This window comes from Desmodus rotundus, chromosome 11 (assembly GCF_022682495.2).
Source record: "Desmodus rotundus isolate HL8 chromosome 11, HLdesRot8A.1, whole genome shotgun sequence".
Lineage (NCBI taxonomy): Eukaryota > Metazoa > Chordata > Mammalia > Chiroptera > Phyllostomidae > Desmodus > Desmodus rotundus.
Genome location: NC_071397.1, coordinates 10797439 through 10820461, shown reverse-complemented (window position 1 = coordinate 10820461; position 23023 = coordinate 10797439). Strand labels below are relative to the sequence as shown.

Below are 23023 nucleotides of genomic sequence, written 5' to 3'. Positions count from 1 at the left end.
GTTGCAAATATCAGAACGCTTCACCCCTAAACATGCCTATCATCAACTAAACACTGTATCTGTTTAGGGTTTAAAAAAAAATTTAAGAGCATTTTCACCATTTACTCTTATCAAAACTGGTTCAACTCTTCTTGCATATTTACTTTTTTAAAAATTATATACTATAACACTCCACATCCATTAGGATGATTTTCACATCAGAAAAACAGAAAATAAATGTTGACAAGGATATGGAGAAATTGAGACCCTGGTACACTGTTGGTGGGAATGTAAAATGGTACAGCCACCATGGAAAACCGTGTAGTGGTTCCTCAAAATATTTAAAATACACTGCCTCCTCAGGCCCCTGGGGGCACCATCCCTCCTTCCCAGAGACAGTGGGTTGGGAGAGAAGGCAGGGCAGACAGGAAATACCTTTGCACTAGGACATGTTATTAACTCATGTGGCCCTGGCAAGTCACTCCTGCTGTGAGCCTCTAGCTCATTACATGGGCAGGGGTGTGTCCACTAGGTCCCAGGAGCCCTGGGGCTCAACTCTATTTTCCTCTCCCAGCACCTCCCTGTCTTATATATTGAGCTTCTGTATAATAGTTCCTACAAATAAAGTCTTCTGGGCTTTAAAATAAATAAACTAAGACCGAGAAAACTTTGATTCCTCTGGCTGCTCTGTTTCCCACAGCAGTTTTATCTCCTAAGGCACTATACAACTTACACATTATGTTAACTGTCTGCCTCCCCACTAGGGTCACTGAGATGTTGGTCTGTTTGGTTTACTTGTGTATCACTGAGGTAGTACAGAGCCTGGTACAAAGTAGACACTCAAAAAATACATGAATGAAAGAAAATAAATAAATAGAATTACCATATGATCCAGCAACTCCACTTCTGGATATATGCCCAAAGAATTGACATCAGAGTAATTATTTATATACCCATGTTCAGAGAAGCATTAGTCACAATAGCTAAAACATTGAATAAACCCAAATGTCTATCAACAATAAACAGAGCCCTGGCTGATGTGGCTCAGTGGATTGAGCACCGGCCCATGAACCAAAGGGTCCCCGGTTCGATTCCCAGTCAGGGCACATGCCTGGGTTGTAGGCCAGGTCCTTGGTAGGGGGTGCACAAGAGGCAACCACACATTGATGTTTCTCTCCCTCTCTTTCTTCCTCCCTTCCTCTCTCTCTAAAAAATATTAAATAAAATCTTTTTTAAAAATGAATTGACAAGCTAAATGTGGTATACACATGCAATGGAATATTATTTGGCCCTAAAATGGAAGGAAATTCTGACATACGCTACAACATGGATGAAACTCAAGGGCATTATGCTAGGTGAAATAAACCAGACACAAAAAGTCAAATGTACAATTCCATGTGATACTTAGAGTAGTCAAAAAATCATGAAGACAGAAAGTAGAAAGTTGGTTGCCAAGGGCTGGAAGGGATACGGAGAATGAAGAGTTATCGTTGATATGTACGGAGTTTCAATCTTATAAGATGAAAAGAGTTCTGAAGATGGAGGGTGGCATTGGTTGCAGAACAGCATGAATGTACTTAATGCCACAGAACTGTACATGTAAAAAAGGGTTAAGATGGTAAATTCTATGTTGTGTTTTACCACAATAAAAAAATTGGGACAATTATGTACCATTGATAGGGGAACTCAAGAGTTAAAGACTTTAGCTTCAGTCATAGTTGATAGGCTTAAGTGATTAATGCATGTGGAAAGCTGTTATTCTAGGAACTGGAGTACATGATCTACGGGACTCCAGGAGGTTGACAAGCAATTCAACCTTTGTGCTGCAGGAGGTCTGCAAGCCGTGGGGACGGTATCTGAGCCATTGTGCTCTAGGGCAGGAACATCCAAGACACAGAGAAAGAATCGGTGACCAACAGATAAAGAAGTACTAGGAAAATTGCCTCCAGGCTACAACTCTTAACCAGTTAACCTTTTTTCCAAACCTCTTACCTACCCCTTTTCCTTATGAAAAGGTCAGCTTGAGATGAGATGTTAAGATGGTTTTTTTGTGTACATAACCTGCCATCTTCTCAGACTGCTGGCATCTAAATAAAGCACCCATGAAGATTCAATCCTTATCTCTACTTTTTGGTTCTTGTAGTTACAGGCAGCACAAATGCAACTTTTCCAGTTTCACCATGAGATGTTTCCACATAAGTTTTTTCTTAGGATTTTATTTATTTATCTTTTTGAGAGAGGGGGGAAGGAAGGGAGAAAGGGAGAGAAACATCGACGTGCAAGAGAAACACTGACTCTCACACGCCACCAACCAGAGACCTGGCCCACAACCCAGGCATGTGCTCTGACGGGGAATCAAACTGGCGACCTTTCAACTCACAGGCCAGTGCTCAACCCCCTTAGCCATACCAGTGGGGCTTGACATGAGTTTTGACAAATGAATAAAATAGTGTAAACTCAGCTTCTATGAAGAACATTTCCATCACCCAGAAAGTTCCTTCAAGTCCACCCATGCCTCTACCCTCCAGAGATGACCACTTAAAAAAATATTTTATAAATCAGATCTAAAACCAGATTATAAAAGTACAATCATCAAATATTCTTCTATAGAAGGCTTGCTTCACTCGACATGTTTTTAAGATGGATTCATGCTGTGTACATGCACAGTTTGTTCTTTCACAATGCTAAGTCCTCTTTCATCGTAAGAGTATACGACACCATAATTTGCTTATCCATCTCCTGTGGATAAACCCCTGGACTGTTTCAAATTCTTGGCTATTACAAGTAAAGTTGAGAACATCCATGCACAAATCTTTGGAAATGTGTTTTCAATTCTTTTAGATAAATATCTACAAGAGGAGCTCTGGTCAGTGTGGCTCAGCTGGTTGGAGCATCGTCCCATAAACTGAAAGGCTGTAGGTTCAATTCCTGGTCAGGGCGAATGCCTGGGTTTCAGGCCCCATACCTGGTTAGGGTGCAGATGACAGGCAACTGATTAGTGTTTCTCTCTCACATTGATGTTCCTCTCCCCACCGCCTCTAAAAATCAATGGGCATGTCCCCGGATGAGGGTAAAAAAATAATAAATATCGAGAAGAGGAATTGCTAGGTCATAGGATAATGTCATTCTCGATATGGTTGGATTTAGGTCTACCGTTTGGCTACTTGTCGTGTCTGCCCCATTGTTTTTTGTTCCTCTCTTCTTCCTCTCCATTCTTCTTTTGGGCTAGCTAAGGAGTTTTTATAGTTCTATTTTAACTTCTCTATTGGCTTTTTAACTATACTTTGCCACAGTTTTATCGAGATGAAATTTACATACTATAAAATTAGCCATTTTAAAATAAAACCACTTAATACAATTCAGTGCCATTCAGTACATTCGCAGCGTTGTGCAATCATCCCCTGTCTAGTTCTACATTTCCACCTTCCCAAAATAAAACTCCAAACCAATTAGGCACGACTATTCTCCTCTCCCTCAATGCCTAGCAACCAGCAGCCTGCAATGTCTTTACGGATACACCTATTCTGGACAATGCATATAAGTAAAATCATGTAACATGTGGCCTTTTGTGTCTGGCTTCTTTCATTTAGCATGTTTTCAGGGGTCATCCATGCTGCAGCCCGTGTCAATACTTTGCTCCTTTTTAAAGCTGAATAAAACCCCACTGTATGCATATACCACATTTCGTTTATCCATTCTTCCACTAATGGACATTTAGGTTGTTTCCACCTTTCGGCTATGGTGAACAGTGCTGCTCATTGCATTCTTTTGAGTGTTTGCTCTGCTGCAGCAATTTTCAAGTGTTTTAATTGCAGAAATATTTTATACTCCTAAAAACTACTTTAGACCCCCCAAAATTTTTATGTGAGAAATATATTTCAATTAAATTTTTAAAAAATATTTTAATTAAAATAAGTAAATCCATTGTTAACATAAACATGGTATTTTTTTATATTTTATTGATTTTGCTTTTACAGTTGCCCCTATTTTTCCCCTTTCCCCCCTCCTCAAATAGCCCCCATTCCCTCCAGGATCCCCCCCCTCTTAGTTCATGTCCATGGGTCATGCATACAAGCTCTTTAGCAACTCCATTTCCTATACTGTTCTTAACATCACCCTGTCTATTCTGTACCTACCAATTTTGTACTTCTTCATCCCTGCACCTTTCCCCCCATTCTTCCCCTTCTGCCTCCCAACTGATCACCCTCCAAGTGACCTCTATATCTATGATTCTCTTTCTATTCTGCTTGTTTGCCTACTTTGTTTTTTAGATTCACCTGTTGATAATTGTGAATTTATTGACATTTTAATGTTTACAACTTTGATCTTCTTTTTCTTAAATAAGTCCCTTTAACATTTCATAAAACAATGGCTTGGTGATGATGAACTCCTTTAGCTTTACCTTGTCTGGGAAGCACTTCATCTACCCTTCAATACTAAATGAAAACTTTGCTGGATAGAGTAATCTAGGTCGTAGGTCCTTGCTTGTCATCACTTTGAATACTTCTTGCCAGTTCCTTGTAGACTGCAAGGTTTCTTTTGAGAAATCAGCTGACAGTCCTATGGGAACTCCTTTGTAGGTAACTGTCTGCTTTTCTCTTCCTCCTTTTAAGATTCTTTCTTTATCTTTAACCTTTGGCATTTTAATTATGATGTGTCTTGGAGTGGGCTTCTTTGTGTCCATCTTGTTTGGGACTCTCAGTGCTTCCTAGACGTGTATGTCTATTTGCTTCACCAAATTAAGGAAGTTTTCTTTCATTATTTTTTTCAAATAAGTTTTCAATTTCTTGCTCTTTCTCTTCTCCTTCCAGCACCCCTATGATTCAAATATTGGAATGCTTGAAGTTGTCCTAGAGGCTCCTTAGCCTATCCTTGTTTTGTTTTGCTTTTTTTGGATTCTTTTTTCTTCTTGCTTTTCGGATTATTTTTTCTTCTTTATGTTCCAATCATTGATTTGATTCTTGGCTTCATCCACTCCACTGTTGGTCCCCTGTAAACTTTTATTTCACTTAGTGTAACCTTGAACATCCTAATAACCAGTGTTTTGAACTCAGCATCTGTTACACTGCTTATCTCCATTTTATTTAGTTCTTTTTCTGCAGTTTTGATCTGTTCTTTCATTTGGGCCGTATTTCTTTGTCTCTTCATTTTGGCAGCCTCCCTGTGTTTGTTTCTATATATTAGGTAGAGCTTTGACTCCCTGTCTTAGTAGCATGGCCTATTGTAGAAAAGCACAATAGGATGGGGCAGAGCTTTAATTAATCACTTGGGCAGCCCTGGCTGCTGTGGCTTAATGGATTGAGTGCTGGCCTGTGAACCAAAGGGTTGCCAGTTCGATTCCCAGTCAGAGCATATGCCTGGGGTGCAGGCCAGGCCCCAGTAGGGGCTGCACAAGAGGCAACCACACATTGATGTTTCTCTCCCTCTCTATCTCACTCCCTTCTCTACTCTCTAAAAATAACTAAATAAAATATTTTTTAAAGTATGTCTATTAAAAACAGCATTAAAAAAATCACCTGGGCAAAGCAACCCATGTGAACTAGGTTGATGGAGTCTCCAACATGGTGCCACTGCTCTTTAGCTCTGCATGGGGGAGGGCTCAGAAAGGGGAAAATTCCACACCCTGACCTCTGGAGTTTTGTCTGGGAGGAAGCTATCCCCTGGCACTTGCCCTAATACCAGACACTTCAATTTCTCCCCATATGCCACTGGCGGCCTTCCAGCTGCTGCCCTGGTGCTGCAGCCCAGAGGGAGTAAGTCTGCATAAGTCCTAAGTCCATTGTGGGCCCTTTAAGAGGATATTCCTGAGATTCCCACAGTTTCTTCTGCCGCCCCAACCCCCACTGATTTTTATAGCCAGAAGTTATGGGAACTTATCTTCCTGGCATTGGAAGCCTGGGTTGGGTGATCTGGTGTGGGGCTGGGATCCCTCACTCCCAAGAGATCCCTCCCAAGTTTTATTCACCACACACGGGTATGGACTGCTCGTTCCACATCTTTGAGCCTTTCTGCATTATACTCACATCTCCACCGCTCCTACCCATCTGGAAGAATGTGACTTCTTTAATTCCTTGGTTGTCAGACTTCCATACAGCTCGATTCTCTGACGATTCTAAGTAATAGTTGTTTTGTAGTCTAGTTGCAATTTTTGCTGTGGTTGTGTGAAGAGGAGAGCTGTGTTTACCTATGCCTCCATCTTGACCAGAAGTCCATCAACATAAATATTTTTTTATGAAAAACTTATTTTCAAAAAATAGTAATAAGAGAGGCACTGTTTTACATTTTTGCAAATCTCTTTAACATCTGTCTTTTAAGACAAATGGGTTCTCACATCTACTTCTGCATTCAATCTGTTGTGATGTGTTATGTTGGTTGGCATATATGAAGAAAAGCCAAGTTCATATAGATATATAACTCGAAAAGCAAGGACCTCATAGACTTCCTGAATGGGTTTTGGGAACCCCCAAAGTCTGTACCACACTTTGAGAACCACTGTTGTAGGGATAACAATAAACATCTTTAACTTTTCAGAGAATACCTAGAGTAAATATTATAATACTTCATGTAAAATGTAAGAACTTTGCAACTATAAAGTTCCACTTACCATCCCCTCATCCTTTATGATGTATTACATAAGGCACAGGAGCAATAAGCAGACATATACAATTGCAAAATTCTTTTGTTTTAAACAGTTCAATGTGTTTTAAATAAATTGAGGAAAAAAAGATAGCCTTTTATATTCATTCACAGTTATCATTTCCTGTGTTCTTCATTCACCTAAGATTTAACTTTCTATCCAGTAGCATTTCCTTTCAGCCTGAAATATTTCCTTGTGGAGCAGTCTGCTGGCAATAAGCTCTTAGTTGTTATCTGAAATTTTAATTTTGTCTTCATTCTTGAAAGATATTTCTGCTAGACAAGGAATCCTGGGTTGACAGATATTTCCCCCACCATTTTAAAAATGCCTTTCCACTGTCTTCTGACCTCTATTGTTTCTGATTAAAAGTCAGCAAAATTTTCTCTTGCTAAAGTAGTGACTATTGTCTCTTTTCTCCGCCTTAAAGTAACAAAGCTTCCAAAGGAGGGAGAGACAGTGGGAGTCGCCACATATCATATATATCATCTTTGTATAAAGTCTGCATTTTAAAATGTGAGGCATGTTGCTAACTAAGGCTAGTAAGTGAGAGGGGTGCCTACGTGAATAGCATTTAGAACTCAAATACTGAGCAAGGTCCAGGACTTGACCCATTTCTCTGCAAACACCCTTACCCCTCCATCATGCTTCTCCCTCCATCACTCAGATGGCAGAACCCCAGACTAACTACACCCCTTATCCATCTGCTCTGAGCACCGAAGCATGGATAGTGAAAAATCCCACTGTGCTGACCAGTCTTGGTTTAAAGAGAGGACCTCCAATCTTAAAGGAGAGGCCGACACTGTCAGCTAATATTACTAGACTTCCCAGTAAACTCCTTCTCTTTATCAAAACAGCAATTTCATCTCTTCATCTCACTGCATATTCATTCATTAAGGAAATAGATGCACGAAGATGAGCACTCCCTCACCTTCCCAGACCTACCGGCACTGACCTGCCAATCTGTATCCACATTTCCCTCTCTTATTATAATGGAAGGAGCGTCCCTGCTCCTGGCTACGGCCTATTCCTCCAGTTTGTACTGAATTTTTCCATCTCTCCAAATACTTAAAATCTTTGCTACTGCAATAATCCTCTCATTCTCTCGGCCTAGCTCTGCAAGAGATACACTTTAAGGAAAAGAAGGGGACTAAGAGAGAACCTACAGATTAAAAGTTTTAAAATGCATATCAACTAAGCTTTTGAAAAGAACAGACAAAACTGTAACATCTGAGGATAGATGTATGAGTGATAAAACCATAAAGACAGGCGAAGTCGTGATTACTGTGAAAGTCGGGGGAGTGGCCACCTTTGCCAGGAGGAAGGAGGCTGGGGCGTGGGCAGAGTCCATGGACGGCTCCTGGGGTGGCTGCAAAGTTCTTTTCCAGACCTGGGTGGTGGATACAAAGATGTTTGCCTTCTAACAACTAAGCCATACGTTTAGTTTGGTTGACTTTTCTACATCTGTGTTTTATTGTGATTTGGGGGGGGGGGAAATATTGTTAAAACCTTTAACACAAGGGTTGGCAAACTCTTTTCAATGAGCCAGATAGTACAGATTTTAGATTTTTCAGGCCAGCAAGCAAAATCGAGGATATTGTGTAGTACTTATATAACCACTTAAAACGTAACCATTTAATACTGCATGAGGATAAACCCAAGCGTTACGAACCGAGAGGGTCCACTAATCCTTCAACTTCTGATCCCAGGAGGTTCGCATCCTCGAGCTGCACAATCTAAGTCCCCATGCCCTCTCTGGGTTCCCGCAGGAGCCGCTCTCCATCCCTGCCTCAGGCCTGCACTACTCCTGCGTCTCTTAGCAACAGGTGGACAGGCCTGCCACCTCGCGTAACACCCAAGGTGGAGCTGAAGGGAGTGAGCACGCATGCGCACAAGGAGTTCTCAGCTCCATTCATCCGCTCTGGTAGAAAAGGGAGAAGCCAGGGGCACCTAAGCCCTAGCACCTCAGCACACTCAAAAGTGTGTGTCCCGACTCTTCCCACAAGTCCTCTACCACACCCTAATTACTCCAGGCGTGGTCTAGCGGACTAGGGGAGCAGCAACAGCATCACCTACGAGCCTGCTAGAAATACAGAATTTCCACCTCAACCCAGACCCACTGAATCTGTCTGCATTTTTAACAAAATCCTAGGAGATCCCCATCCTTACTAACATTTGGTAAGTGTTGCTTTTACAATCCAGATAAGGCAAAGCCATGTATAAATACATCAGGCTAGGAACACCTCTACTAGATTGAACTTTTAACCTAGACACTAAAAGATAGCCTTTATGATTTATAAAAGGAAGTTCCCCAAGCTGAGTTCTCTATACTCAGTAAGGGTAAAAATTCCCTTGTGTCTCTTCTAACCTTCAGTCCAGGATAGAATGCATCATTGACCTCAGGTTCCTGCTGTCAAAGCCGATGGGGAAATCAGGAAGGACAATTTCCATCCCCAGAGTAAGGGTGTTGCTTCTTATGAATAACGTGAAAAGAGAGAGTCCAAAGAATGAGCACCGTGGAACTGCAGGATAATTAAGTCAAATAGTAAAATAAGGGTAATTCTAGACCCAGGGAAGGCAGCACCCAAGTCCAGCTGAACAAGCTCCCAGGAAATAGACCCCACTTGCATTTTAAACTTCAAAATGAAAATCCTACTAAGTCAGTGGGTAAGTACTCCTGGGAGAAGTTCCCAGATCAGTGACTCCCCAGTCTCATAAGTTCTTTCCATCTCCATCTATCTTGGGAAACTGCAGACCTCAAGTTTAACTTCCTCATCAGATGACTGGCAAATCAGAATAGACACATCCCACCCAGTCCCAGGAGAACCACTGCGCTTCACCGGGAAATATTAAAGAGAGTGACGTGTCAAGGAATACCACAACGGAAAGACAACGATCATTTCTTTAATGGCAAGGTAAAACAGTAAGATGAGGGAAAAAACCCTTCTTCAAACAGAAAACAACTCAAAAAACACAGTTCTAAAAATCCTTGAGACATGCGGCAACATGGATGAACTTTGAAAACATTGTGCTATGTGAAAGAAGCCAGTCACAAAGGACTATATATTGTATGGTTGCATTTATATGAAATGTTCAGAATGGGCAAATCCATAGAGACAGAGAGTAGATTAGTGGTTGCCTGGGGCTGGGAGGGATTGGGGGATTAGGTTAATGGATAAGAGGTATGAGGTTTCTTTTGGGGATAATGAAAAATGTTCTAAAATTAATTGTGGTGATGGATGACAATTCTATGAATGTGCTAAAAGCCACAAAACTACACACTTCAAATAGGTGAGTTGCATGGTATATGAATTATATTTCAATAAAGCTGTTTGAAAAAAATCCATGGCTCCACACTAGTTCTACATTAATCTAAAAACATGTAGTTCCTACTATAATGCAAAACATGCCTGGGCAAAATCTGAAGAAAAAAAAAATTGACATCAGTACGAGGTAGAGGCCCCAGCTAGATTTCCCTAGCAAAACACTCCCATCTTAGTTTGGGGAAGAATTTCACAGTCTTGTCTCAAAATCATCAGTCTCATGGAAATCCCCATCGAGCTTTAGGTTCCTGTTTCAAAAACACTGGAAAAACCAAAACAGGCAGAACACACTTTCAAAACAACACCTTTACGAGGACAAGGGAAGAAACAGAGGATCATGGGACAGATCAGAATACAAAGTTAAGAATTCACTATCATTATAGAAACTCGAGTCCAAAAAAGACTACAGATTTCCCAAGGGAGCTGATTCTAAAGTCCCCAAATAACTCCAAAGAATGGCAGCCAAAAGGACCCGGCTGATGGCTGCGGCCTTGTAAGTGACCACACTAACCTCGGCTCTTCTGCCCCCATTGGATTTTCGCCTTGGCAGTTTTCTTCTCAACCTGTTTAATTGCCCACACCAAGAGCAGAGGGTATCATGAGGAGCCCTGTGAGGACACTGGGCTGCACCCACAAGGGCCTGGGTGGGCCTCGTGGTCACAGCTGTCACTCTGGAAAGTAACACAGAAGGGGGAGATGGAACAGGTATCTCTCTTACTCTAAAGCAAAACCCACAAAACCCTAAGGGGCACTGGGATGCTCGGAGAGAGAGAAATCTCTGCAGCTATCGGCCAAGGGCTTTGTCCTGGATTCTCTCCAGTATCCGGACAAATAAATTAAAAGACCAAATGTTATTAATTAATTAATAATGGAGCAGATGCTGTTTGGCTTCTGCCTCTCTGCTAGACTCCTGTTCTAAAGGGTCTGCTTCAGTCCCTAAAAACAAAACAGCTATTTCCAGTGTCAAGGACACTGGGAACTAGCAAGTACCTGGAAGAGTGCCGGGCGTGTAACAGGTATTCAATGAATTTGCTGAATGCCTCTTGAATGAATGCTGGTATTACCTCCCTCAGCACTCTTGCCTTCTTCCCTCAGTCTGCAAACGCGCACACACACACACACATACTCGAAACTGAACCCACGCCTGTTCACTGCAACTCCATTTGTATATAACCTTGCAAAAGTAATAAAATTAACAATTACTGCTACAATACAGGTCTCTGGGGGCAGGGATTTTTGTTAATTGTTACTAACGTACCTTAAGTGCCTAAAATAATGTATGGCACATAACAGGCTCTCAATGAATATTTGCTTCCTGCCGAATGAATTAAGGGCCTACAATGTGCCAGGCCGTTCACACTCCCACAAGGGTCCCCTCCACAATCATTTCCACAATGGCGGCAGAGGCTGCCTGGGGTCCTCCCACCACGAGGAGCCGCTGTAGGAAACGGCCAGCTTCCTTCTCACGTTACGGTTTAATCCCCGCGGTGCCCTTTGACCCCGTAACTTCTCTGCCCCAAGTTAAGATGGCGGCGTCGGTGGCAGCTGCAGTCAGTGGACTGCGGCGGGCCATTCGAAGGTCGCCCTCATGGCTGGGCCCCAGCCGACGGCCGCTCTCATCCGAGCCCCCTCCAACCCAAGCGACGGCCGTACGTGACGCCTTCCTGAGCTTCTTTCGGGACCGCCATGGCCACCGGCTCGTACCGTCTGCTTCCGTGCGACCCCGCGGCGACCCCACTTTACTTTTCGTCAATGCCGGCATGAACCAGGTAGGGGCGGAGTTTGTAATTTTTTTCGCGAGAGAAAGGCGCTACGGGATTGGGCAAAGAAACGGGGCGGAGCAGTGGCTTCTGGGGAAAGAGGGCCCTGGTTGGGTTAAGTGGTTGGGGGCGCGACCTAGGTTTTGGGGAAGACTCGACCTGGATGCTTCTCGTTTGGAATTGAGTTTTAGGCCCAGGAATGGGGGGATGTGGAGGCCCATGGGGGTAAACTGGTGGACAAAGTCTGGCTTCATTTATTCCTTCTTTGAATAAAGATAACTCATTCATTACGTGATTATGGTATTGAGCACATGCCAAATGCTAGACTATGTTCCCTAAACCTTTGTCTTTGAGCACGACTTCCCCTCCCTAGACTTGGTTGTCTTCATCTGTAAAATGGGTGGAGGAGTGGGAGAGGGGGAATTGATTAAGACTAGAGGCTGTCCAAGATCCCTATTAAATACTGACATTGTAAGGTATGCCCAGTAGTAAGTACCCTGTGGTCTGTTTTGTAGCCTATAGTTAGTGGGTGTGATTGAAGAAGCTGAGGTGGAGGATGTAGCCATTCATTGCCCTATTTCAAACCACCAACACATCCCTCCTCCTTTTATCTTGCCTATCTCACTAGCAGAGGACTGCTGTTTCATGATTTATATTCCCCTTGTCAGTCCCCCGCACACCAGAGATGGGTGCCCTGAGGCTCCCAGGTTGCCCCCTTGCCCAAGACCACACTGCACTCTCAGGGGCACAGTCAGCCTTCAGCCTAAACAGCCATCTGTGTCCTCACTGCCCACATTTCTGTTCTGATGAGGGACGGGCATATCCTTTCCCCCTTCTTCACATGTTCCAGTTCAAGCCTATCTTCCTGGGCACTGTGGATCCACGGAGTGAGATGGCAGGCTTCCGACGTGTGGCCAACAGCCAGAAATGTGTGAGGGCTGGAGGACGCCACAGCGACCTAGAGGATGTGGGCCGAGACCTTTCCCATCATACCTTCTTTGAGATGCTTGGCAATTGGGCATTTGGGGGTGAATATTTTAAGGTGAGTCTCCAGAAAGTCCTGGAGTTAGGGAAGGGTCAGCAGTCAACCAAGAAGGGGGTTAAGGTTAGTTTTCTCTCCACTCCTAGAGTCTGCTTAGGCAGGACCTCATACCAGACACAGGCAAAGTGCAAGATGAACATATATAATAGGAATGTGTCTCATTTCCTACTAAGCTCCTTGGCTTGTAAGCTCCTTGATGGCCAGGACTGTGCCTCCTGCCTCGTGGCTGGTCAATAATTGTTGTATGAATAAATAGACAGTAATACTCAAATGCAAGAGTTAAAAATCATCCCAGGCTAGACGGGTTAGAGGATTTCATGGAGAAGGTGGGACTTAAATGAAAGGAGGAAGGAAGCTTTCTGGGCAGAGAAAAACTCAGAGTAGAAATGATCATGGCTTATTTTAGAAACAGGGTGGACAGTGGAAATAGTTTTGTCTTAAGCTGAGGGCTGAACTCATGTGGTTTGATTAACGCTTCAGTGGGGCTTTCTTCTCACCTACCTTCTTCTTCCCACCCCATGTGGGTTTCAACTGCAGGAGGAGGCTTGCAGCATGGCCTGGGAACTGCTGACTCGGGTCTACGGGATCCCTGAGGACAGGCTCTGGGTCTCCTACTTCGGTGGTGACCCCAAGGCAGGGTTGGACCCAGACCTAGAGAGCAGGGACATCTGGCTCAGCTTAGGGTAAGTTCACCCTCCCTAACGTTCATTCCTGGAGGGCAGGAGGCCTGGAAAATAGAGCCTATCCGCATATCCCGGGAGACCGTGGGCTTAGTCCTGCTCCTCCTTTTGCTGAGCCTAATGGAGAGGCTCTCATGGCAGAGAGAGTCCAGCTTCTGGGTTTGTCTGTCTCCCCACCACCTGCCTTGCTTTCTTTCTAGGGTGCCTGCCAGCCATGTGCTTTCCTTTGGACCACAAGAGAACTTCTGGGAGATGGGGGATACTGGCCCTTGTGGGCCCTGTACTGAGATCCACTATGACCTGGCTGGTGGGGTAGGAACCCCCCAGCTGGTGGAGCTTTGGAATCTGGTCTTCATGCAATATAACAGGTAATGGGGTGCTGAAGCAGGAGGAAAATGTCTGGCTGGACATGAACCCTCCCTTGAACTGTCAGCCTCCTTGAACCCTTCCTCATCCCTCTACTCCGCTTGAGCATCTGCCTCACACCTGTAATCCTGTGTGGGGCCTCACCTTGCACACCTTCCCTGGCCAGAGAGGCAGATGGAAGTCTGCAGCCCCTGCCCCAGCGGCACGTGGACACGGGAATGGGCCTGGAAAGGCTGGTAGCTGTGCTGCAAGGCAGACACTCCACCTACGACACTGACCTCTTTTCCCCGCTGCTCAACGCTATACACCAGGTGAGCGTGCCTCTTCCCTTCCAGAAGCCTCTCTGGCCTCATCACCAGTGCTTTTGGAATCTGGTCTTCATGCAACCGAACAGGTAATGGGGCACGAAGGCAGGAGGAAAATCCCTGGCTGGAAGTGAAAAAGGTAGCAGTCAGGAAAATGGTGGCAGCTGTACTTCTAGGAGTTGGCTGGCTGTTTTGGGGCAGTGGGGATGACCAGGCCATGTGTCTGTCATCCTCCAGCAGGCTAGCTTGCACTTCTTCACATCCCAGCTCAGCAAGGTTACAAGGAGAACAGACGCACACAAGGCCTCTTGAAGCCTAGGCTCAGAACAGTGTCATTTCTACCACATTTTGTTGACCAAAGCAAGTCACAGGCTAGCCGAGATTCAAGACATGCTTTCCTTGATGGAAAGCAACTGTGAAGTCACACTGCAAAGCAGCATGTGCACAGAAAAGGGAAGGATTGCTAGCGTCCAGTCTTGTGGGATCTAGAAGTCCCAGTTGGGGCTTTTAGTCTTAAGTGCGGTGAGCGGGGCTCTGAGTGGAGAGGAGCGTGATCTCACTGACACTTTAAAAGGCCGTTCCTTTTGTTGTGTGGAGGATGGGCTGGATGGAGACAAGAGTAGAAGCTGAGAAACCAACTGGGAGGCTATTTCCTAGTCCAGGGAATAAACAGTAGGGTATGGCATAGGCTGGTAGTAGTGGAAGTGGAGAAAAGTAGATTGATTTGAGAGGTCTCATGGGGGTAGAAGCAAAGGCCCCACTAGTGGAGTGGATGGAGAGGGGAAGGAAAAGACTGGTTCCCAAGTGTTTGACTTGAGCAATGGGCTGAATGGCAGGACTGTTTATTGAGGGGGGCAGCTTGGGGAAGAGACAGGACTGGGGCTGCATGAACCTAGCACTCTGCTCTGGAGCTCACACACCTACACAGCTTACACCGAGCCTCTCTGCCCCGCACAAAGCCTGCAGAGACAGGTGGGGGCAGCAGAGAGCCCTGGAGGCGGACAGGCCTGGTTCAGATCTCAGATCTGCTCCTGAGTTGTGTGTGGCCTTGTGGCGCTTAGATCCCCTGAGCCTCTGTTTCCTCTTAAAGTGAGCATAGTAATACCTCCCAGAAGAGGATGTTTTAGGGGTTAGATGTCATGTCGTCCAAACACCCACACAGTTCTATGGTAGAAATTCAGTGAATGATCTCACCTGTGATGATTGTTAGTGTGAAGGTGGGCCCTTGAGGGCAGGGTCTGACTCCCATCCATCTCTAAAACTTCTCCAGCCAGGTCATTCCAGATGTAGTCAACTTTAAGGGCACTGAATAGCATCCCACCTAGGCCAGGTCAGGCAGGGCCAGCAGCCGTGTCTCTTTCTCTCCTGCTTCCCAGGGTTGCGGGGCACCCGCTTACTTGGGCCGGGTAGGGGCAGCCGACGAGGGCCGCACAGACATGGCATACCGCGTCGTGGCTGATCACATTCGCACACTCAGCGTCTGCATCGCTGATGGTGTCTCCACTGGAATGGCAGGCGCCCCGTGAGTCTGGAAGTTCTACAGAGAGGGGGAGGTGCAGCTGGGGCTTGCAGGGGAGAGGGGAGAACAGGAGAGAGGTGGGTCAGGCTGAGGTGGCATGAGGAGCCGGGGAAGGGAGAGGGCTTTGGGGTAGGAGCATATACTGGACCTTGCCTCCTGCTAGAGATTCATGGCCAGGTTCTGAACCCCTCTAGGCTGGTTCTTCGTCGGATCCTCCGTCGGGCAGTGCGGTTCTCCACAGAGGTGTTGCGGGCACCACCTGGCTTCCTAGGCAGCCTTGTGCCTGTAGTGGTGGAGACACTGGTAAGGGCAGAGCCGCCTCACTCCTCTGGGCCTCCCTGGGCACTTGGGGCATCTACTGCTGAGCCCATGCAGTGCCCCCAGCCTGTGCTCGCCGCCACCCTAAATGTCCACCCCAATGTCCTGTCAGCAAGCTGAGAAAGCTGGGATTGCTTCCAAAAAGTGGGGAGCCCTCAGGAGGCCTCCTTGCCCAGCTGATGAACCTTTGACCTTGGGATCCCCTCTGCCTGTGTCCCCACCCCATGTGGAAATTGATTTTCCATTTGGGTCCCTCCCCATGTCCATCAGCCCATCTGAGCCTCCAGGACAGCTGTCCTCAGGGCGGCCTGGAGGGCAGAGGTAGAGAGCAGACTGGTTGCCTTTCACACCTCCTCAGCCCTCTCTACCTCCCCCAGGGAGACACTTATCCGGAACTACAGAAGAACTCAGCCCAGGTACTAGATTTGGATAGGGGAGGGACAGGCTGACAAGAGAGTGGGAGAGAGAGGCTCTCCCTCCAGTCCTGTCCCATCCCTGGTTCAGATAGCCAACCTGGTGTCAGAGGATGAGGCAGCCTTCCTGGCCTCCCTGCAGCGGGGTCGGCGAATCATCGACCGGACCCTGAGGCGCCTGGGGCCTTCTGATGTCTTCCCTGGTGAGTGGGTGCCTCGTGAGTCACGAGAGCCTCACTTCAGCAAGCCAGGGCAGGCCGAGGAGGACACTCTGGGCCAGGGCTGTGCCTCATATCCACCCCCTCTTCCTCCCATGTCCTTCTTCCTATACTCTTTCCAACACCAAGACCTCTTCTCTGTTGTGGGAACACCACCCTGCTTCTCCCCATTTCCCCACTTCCTCTCTGCCCAGCTGGCCCTGCTTCAGTCTCTGCTTTCCAGGGCTGGCTTTAGGCCTAGAATGAGCCTCTCTCCTCCTCTGAAATGACAGTTGCCACCTGCCAGCTCTGGCCTTTGAGCATGAAGCCTGAAGGTGACCCCTGTCCTGGGCCGACCCCTGTCCTGGGCCAACCCAGTGTGGGGAGAGGGCACTTGTGTTTGGCACCTGGTGTGGTTGGAAAAGCCCTGGCCCTTCTCCCTTATACCCCTCCCCACGCTGCCTCTTCCCACTCAAAACCCCTTGTCTTCCTTCCAAAAAGCCGAAGTGGCCTGGTCCTTGTCCATGTCTGGGGACCTGGGGCTCCCCCTGGACCTGGTAGAGCTGATGCTGGAGGAGAAGGGGGTGCAGCTGGACTCGGCTGGGCTGGCACGGCTGGCCCAGGAGGAAGCCCAGGTACAAGCTGGGCGCCCTGCCAGGGTTCTTTTGGGACAGTCAGCCCACTCCCCAGCCCTGAGTTCCTGGGGGAGGAGCTGCAGCTATTGAGGGAAACAGGGCTGAGGTGGGGTCTGTCCTTCGCACAGCCCTTGGGGAGGAACACTCGTGCCGTGGGCTAAACAGAGGAGCAGAAGGGGAGGGGCCTGCACAGTACCCTAGGACACGCCTCCAGGGGCAGAATGGGGTGAGGGAGGCCTGACCCTGAGACCCTTTGCGACAGGTGGTTCACCAGCCAACCCAGATCTCTAGCACCAAGCCAAGCCCTGGGCACTTATTCCAGAGGGGATGCAGGTCCACAGGGCGGTGTGGCAGGGACAGGGCTCTGCAGAGGCCTCAGTCTGTTGTACTATCCATGCACGCTTTCCATACACACATGTACACACACATGCATATGCCCATCCTGTAGCACCGGGCCCAGCAGGCTGAGCCAATTGAGGAGCAGGGACTGAGGCTTGACATCCATGCACTGGGGGAGCTGCAGCGCCGTGGTGTGCCTCCAACTGATGACAGCCCCAAGTACAACTACTGCCTTCTCCCCAGCGGGAGTTATGGTGAGAGCCTGGACTGAGGCAGGTGGCCACAAGCTTGCCTGGCTGTGGTTGGGACAGGCAGATGGTTGCCCCATGCATTCCCCAGGGTAGCCACCAGGGGTCTCTGCGGCCCTCAGCTGGGCCTGCGGGTGTGCACCACCCCTACGCACCCCTCTCCCTGCCAGGTGCCTTTTGGCTTCAAGTAAAGCACAGACCCACACTCATGTACATCTTTAACTGCTGTCTACCACTGATAGCCATTCTTCGCCCTGGCAGAGTTTGGCCCCTGCGAGGCCCAGGTGCTCCAGCTGTATACAGAGGACGGAAGAGCCGTGGCCTCTGTGGGGGAAGGCCAGCGCTGTGGCCTCCTCTTAGACAGGACCAACTTCTATGCTGAGCAAGGGGGTCAGGCTTCAGACCGAGGCTACCTGGTGCGGCTGGAGCAGCAGGTGAGTCCCCCACACAGAGGCTAAATTCTGCAGGAGGCAGACCTGAGCCAGAAAGGTAGCCAAGGGGAGGGAAAGGCTACAGGCAGTCACTCCAGTGCCTTGGTCCCTGACCTCCCCTAGGATGTGCTGTTCCCCGTGGCCCGGGCCCAGGTCTGTGGAGGCTTCATCCTCCATGAGGCTGTGGCCCCTGAGCACCTGAAGGTGGGGGACCCGGTGCAGTTGCACGTGGATGAGGTAAGGAAGAATCCCACCCCAGCTGTTCTTGACACCTTGTAGCCCCTTTACTCTCTCCACGCCCTCCTGTCACCCAGGACACTGGGTGACAAAAGCATTTCAGGCCTGGCGTCTGGGCTGCATGGAGAAGCACACAGCCACTCACCTGCTAAACTGGGCACTGCGGCAATCTCTGGGCCCTGGCACAGAGCAGCGAGGCTCCCATCTCAGTCCCGAGCGGCTGCGCTTTGACGTGGCCACCCAGGTGAGCCAGGCACAGAAAGACAGGCTTCAAGCGGGCAGCAGGCTCAGAGTGGGGAGTCCAGCCAGTCCCTGTGGGAACCTGGGTGGGTGTCTTCCCATCAGGAAGGGATTGGCTAGACAGTGCTGGAGCCCTCGCTTTGCCTCCAACCACCCATCTTCCTTGTTCCTGCTGTCACCCGAGCTGTTGTCACGCAAAGGAGCTGCCCTCTCCCTTCCCTGCCACACTGTTTCCCTCCTCCTCTTGCTCATCTGCTCAGTACTCTCCAGGAAGCACTCACTGACTAAGCCCCATTCCACCTGCCTGCGCCTTGTCCCCGCATCCCCCTCCGACCTCTCTCCCACTGGGCTGCCCTGTTGTAAGCCGCCTGAGTACAGAGCCTCCATTTTCTGTTTCTCCCCCAACTTTTAACACCTGATGAAAGGACTGCAGCTTCCAGTAGGCCCACTTCCAGGTAGCTTTCTAAGGAAGGGAATTGTTTGCTCCACACATACTCGTTAAGCACCTGATATATGCTAGCCAGTGTTGTAGAACCCTGGGGTAGTTCAGTGAACAAGGACTGCTTTTTTCGTTTGTATTTTCCATTACCGTTTATCCCGCTTATACCTTCCTTAGTGACTGCCTCTTAATGCATCCTTTGCAGGCATGGGGCTGATTGCCTGTCGGTCTGTCCTTTTTCCTCCCACCCCACCAGGCCCCGCTGACCCCAGAGCAGCTCCAGGCAGTGGAGAGCGCTGTGCAGGAGGCTGTGAGGCAGGATGAGGCCGTGTACACGGAGGAGGTAGCCCTGGCACACACCGCACATGTCCCTGGCCTTCACTGTCTGGATGAGGTGAGTTGGGGGAGCCCCCATAGTGGAGATCACCTTCCCCCACAGGCCAGTTAACAGACTTGTCCCCTCTCACCCACAGGTCTACCCAGACCCAGTGCGGGTGGTGTCAGTGGGGGTGCCTGTGGCCCGTGCACTGGACCCAGCCTCTCAAGCTGCCCTGCAGACTTCAGTGGAACTGTGCTGTGGGACGTGAGTCTCCCCTTCTACCTGCCCTGGCCTGGGGCTGGACCCTCACCCTGCCTTGGTCTTTGGAGCCACCAGACCCTGGTTCAGAGTTCAGGCTGTTCTTTTCCCTCCCATAATCCCCCAGACTTCCTACTCTCTCCCTGTGCCCATAGGCACCTCCTGCGCACGGGGGCTGTAGGGGACCTGGTCATCATCGGGGAGCGCCAACTTTCCAAGGGCACCACCCGCCTGCTGGCCATCACTGGGGAGCAGGCCCAGCAGGTCAGCACGCCAGCAGGGCCTGGGAAGCTCTGAGTGGATGAGGGGCAGGGGGCGCATACAGCTGATACTCTCAGGCCGGGGATGCCCGGCCGCAGGACCAGTGTTTCCACACGTGCACTGCTAGCATCTGTTGTGATTATTTGGTGCCTTCATGGGTCCTGATTGTTAAATATGTCTAATTTGGCCCAGAGCAGCAATAGGTTGAGAGCCTTGAAAGTAAGCTGAGCAGCCCTGACCATCCTGTTCCCTCCCTGCAGGCGCGAGAAGTGGGCCAGAGGCTGGCCCAGGAGGTGGAAGCAGCCACAGAGCGGCTGAGTCGGGGCAGCCGGGATGTGGTGGAGGCTCAGCGGCTGTCCAAGGACGTGGGACGACTCACTGATGTGAGGGCTGTGTACACGTACACACACCCTTGTCCTTATACTGTGCCCTTCCCCATGCCTCCCTGGGCCCTTCCAGTCTCTCCCAGAATTCCTGTTGGACTGCAGCTGGACTAGATGTTTGTTGTTTGTCTGTGGTGGGGATGTGGTGGGTGTGGTCTCTTCCCTGGCCCTGCTGGACCCTGCCTCAGGGACTGTGGCTCCGGGAGGGGTGGGGCTGACACACTGCTTCCGGCCCTAGGCTGTGGACACTGCTGTGATGCCCCAGTGGCAGCGGCGGGCGCTGCAGGCCACACTGAAGGTGCTGCAGCGGCGTGCCAACACTGCCGTCCGGAAGCTGGAAGTGAGGCAGGTAGGAGGGGCGGCTGCACCCGTGGGGGCAGATACCGGGCACACCAAACAAGGGTCAGAAACGCTCTAGTGTGAGCACAGAAAAGCCTCAAGGCCTGGTGTGAGGGTGGGGGTGGGTATCAGCTCCCTCTCCTGCCCACTGGGCACCATCACCAGGCCCCCACTTCTCTCTGCCAAACTGTGTCTTCCCAACACCCAAGTTTGGTTCAGGCTCTCCCTCCAGGAAGCTAACTGATTATTCCATTCAGTCCTAATTACTCCTTGACTGTGCATTTCTCCCTCCTCCTGCCCCTGCTCCTCCATCTGTCCTTAGTCCTTCCACCTTCATTGACCTGTTTGTCGGGGCCTGGAGCTAAGATGAAAGGGAGGAGGTGAGGGAGGAGAGGAAGGACCAGGTGGGACCCAAAAAAAGGAGGCCATTCTAGGCAGAACCCCTGGCCCTTCTGCTCAAAGCTAAAGACTTTTGCTGAGGGAGGGGATTTCTGGACTGGGGTTCAGTTCAGAAGTGGGGGCCAGTTTTCTTCCAGCTTGACCCCTGTGCTGTCCTTCCTACCCCACAGGCTGCACAGAAAGCCCAGGAGCTGCTGCAGCGGCACTCCAAGGGGCCCCTGATCGTGGACACAGTTTCCACTGAGTCCCTCTCAGTGAGTATCGGGGTCGGGGGTGGCCCCTGGTCTGGGGAGGGGGAAGTCCCGACAGGGAGGTACCTGGGAGTCTAGGGGCTATGCGGCCGCCATCTGCCCTCCCTTGCCCAGGTGCTGGTGAAGGTGGTCCGGCAGCTGTGTGAGCAAGTGCCCAGCACGTCCGTGCTGCTACTCAGCCCCCAGCCCCTGGGGCGTGTGTTGTGTGCCTGTCAGGTGGCCCAGGTGAGGGAAGTGGGAGAGCAGCCCCCACCCCACCCATCTCCTGGTCCAGCTCTCTGATTCCACTCCCTTTATTCCTCCCAGACGCGGGAGCCAAGGCTGGGTGGAGGTGACCCATGAGGACACTCCAGGACATAGATAGGGTCACCCCCTTGTCCCTAACCACCAGACAACCCCACCACAGTATACCATGAGATTCCCTAATTACCAGCCTCCCACTGCAGGTTGCACATCCCTTGCAAACAAGTAGCAGACATTCACCACCCTCCGTACGCATTCCCAGCCCGGCCCTCACCTGTCTTCACCCCACTCGCCCCACGATGTGCCTGGCTGGGCAGGGCATGCCAGTCACCATGACTCCACTCTTGAGGGTCCGTTGAGTGGATGGTGGCAGGGAGGGCAGCTCTGCATTGCCGTCCCTTCTGTTTCTATCCCCAGAGTCCCACACCAGCTTTCACAGCAGAGGCCTGGGCGCTGGCTGTGTGCAGCTACATGGGGGGCAAGGCCTGGGGCTCTCCAGTGGTTGCCCAGGGCACCGGAAGCACCGCTGACCTGGAAGCTGCCCTCAGTACAGCCCGAGCCTACGCCCTCCACCAGCTCTGACCCAGGGACTCACACAGACTAAAGAGACAGCAGAAAGGCCAGTGACAGATATGGGTCAGTTGCTGACTGTGGGGAGAACCAGTCAAATACAACTTCCTGAAGGAACCAGCAGAATCCCCCTGGAGGCCGAAAGGGAGGACTAGAGGCCAGAGGCCAAGCAGCTGAGCTGAAGAGGGCCGGCCTGGGCTGGTCCTGCATGGACACGAGATGTGGGCCGGCCAAGTCAGAGGTGGGGCCAGAGACACCACACTAGGTGCATGTGAAAACTTGGGCTGTCCTAGCTGTGACTGCTCATTAAAAAGTATTTACCCCACCCTGGCTGGTGTGGCTCAGCGGAGTGAGTGCCGGCCTGTGAACCAAAGGGTCACTGGTCCGATTCCCAGTCAGGGCACATGCCTGGGTTGCGGGCAGGGACCCCAGTTGGGGGTGTGCGAGAAGCAACCACACATTGATGCTTCTTTCCCTCTCTTTCCCTGCCTTCCACCCCCTCCAAAAATAAATAAATAAAATATTTTAGAAATAAAAAGTATTTCCCAAAGGAGAGGAAGTTCTGAAGGTTTTTTTCCTTAAAAAAAGATCAGGCTTTCCCCTCCCAGCAGTCTGGTATGGGTGCTCCCTCAGCAATCCGACCCCTCGCGCTGGGCTGAAAGGCTGCCCAGGCGTCCACATGAGACCCATCTTCACGGCCACAAATGCTCTGCCGGGCTCTCTGTGCCAGCCTGCTCTGGCACCCACAAAGGCCTCCCCGGCCCCCAAGACCCAGAACTGTCATGTGAAAGTCATTATAGCAGGGTGGATCCTCTGTGTCACTTAGTCCTTTATCAGTGACTTGTCTTACTGAGGGCCCTGGTGATCGGTTGATAAAATGAGTCACAGGTACCGG

The 23023-nt window shown here is 49.5% G+C and overlaps 2 protein-coding genes across 7 annotated transcripts in view; one reads left to right on the top strand and one right to left on the bottom strand.

Annotated features, from left to right (window-relative positions):
* SPATS1 (spermatogenesis associated serine rich 1) overlaps positions 1 to 15468 on the bottom strand; it is a 65146-nt gene extending 49678 nt beyond the window's left edge. For 4 of the 6 annotated variants that reach the window (XM_053913772.2, XM_071219685.1, XM_071219687.1 and 1 more), the window contains exon 1: positions 15284 to 15468. In XM_053913772.2, the coding sequence (XP_053769747.1) occupies positions 15284 to 15405 (122 nt within the window). In that variant the 5' untranslated portion in view covers positions 15406 to 15468. Of the gene's footprint in view, positions 1 to 13239; positions 13322 to 14062; positions 14214 to 15283 lie in introns of those variants that run through there. The other 2 variants (XM_053913774.2, XM_053913775.2) reach the window with 2 other exon arrangements.
* On the top strand, positions 11439 to 22675 carry AARS2 (alanyl-tRNA synthetase 2, mitochondrial). Its single transcript, XM_024558019.3, has 22 exons — positions 11439 to 11705; positions 12547 to 12738; positions 13276 to 13421; positions 13619 to 13786; positions 13951 to 14095; positions 15466 to 15611; positions 15803 to 15911; positions 16304 to 16342; positions 16431 to 16542; positions 17038 to 17171; positions 17620 to 17764; positions 18020 to 18192; positions 18313 to 18426; positions 18530 to 18670; positions 19362 to 19499; positions 19579 to 19688; positions 19838 to 19946; positions 20204 to 20326; positions 20565 to 20675; positions 21235 to 21318; positions 21430 to 21540; positions 21976 to 22675. Exons 1-22 carry the CDS (start codon positions 11463 to 11465, stop codon positions 22138 to 22140), a joined length of 2958 nt encoding a protein of 985 aa, XP_024413787.2. The 5' UTR covers positions 11439 to 11462; the 3' UTR covers positions 22141 to 22675.
* Positions 22676 to 23023: the final 348 nt, after the last annotated feature.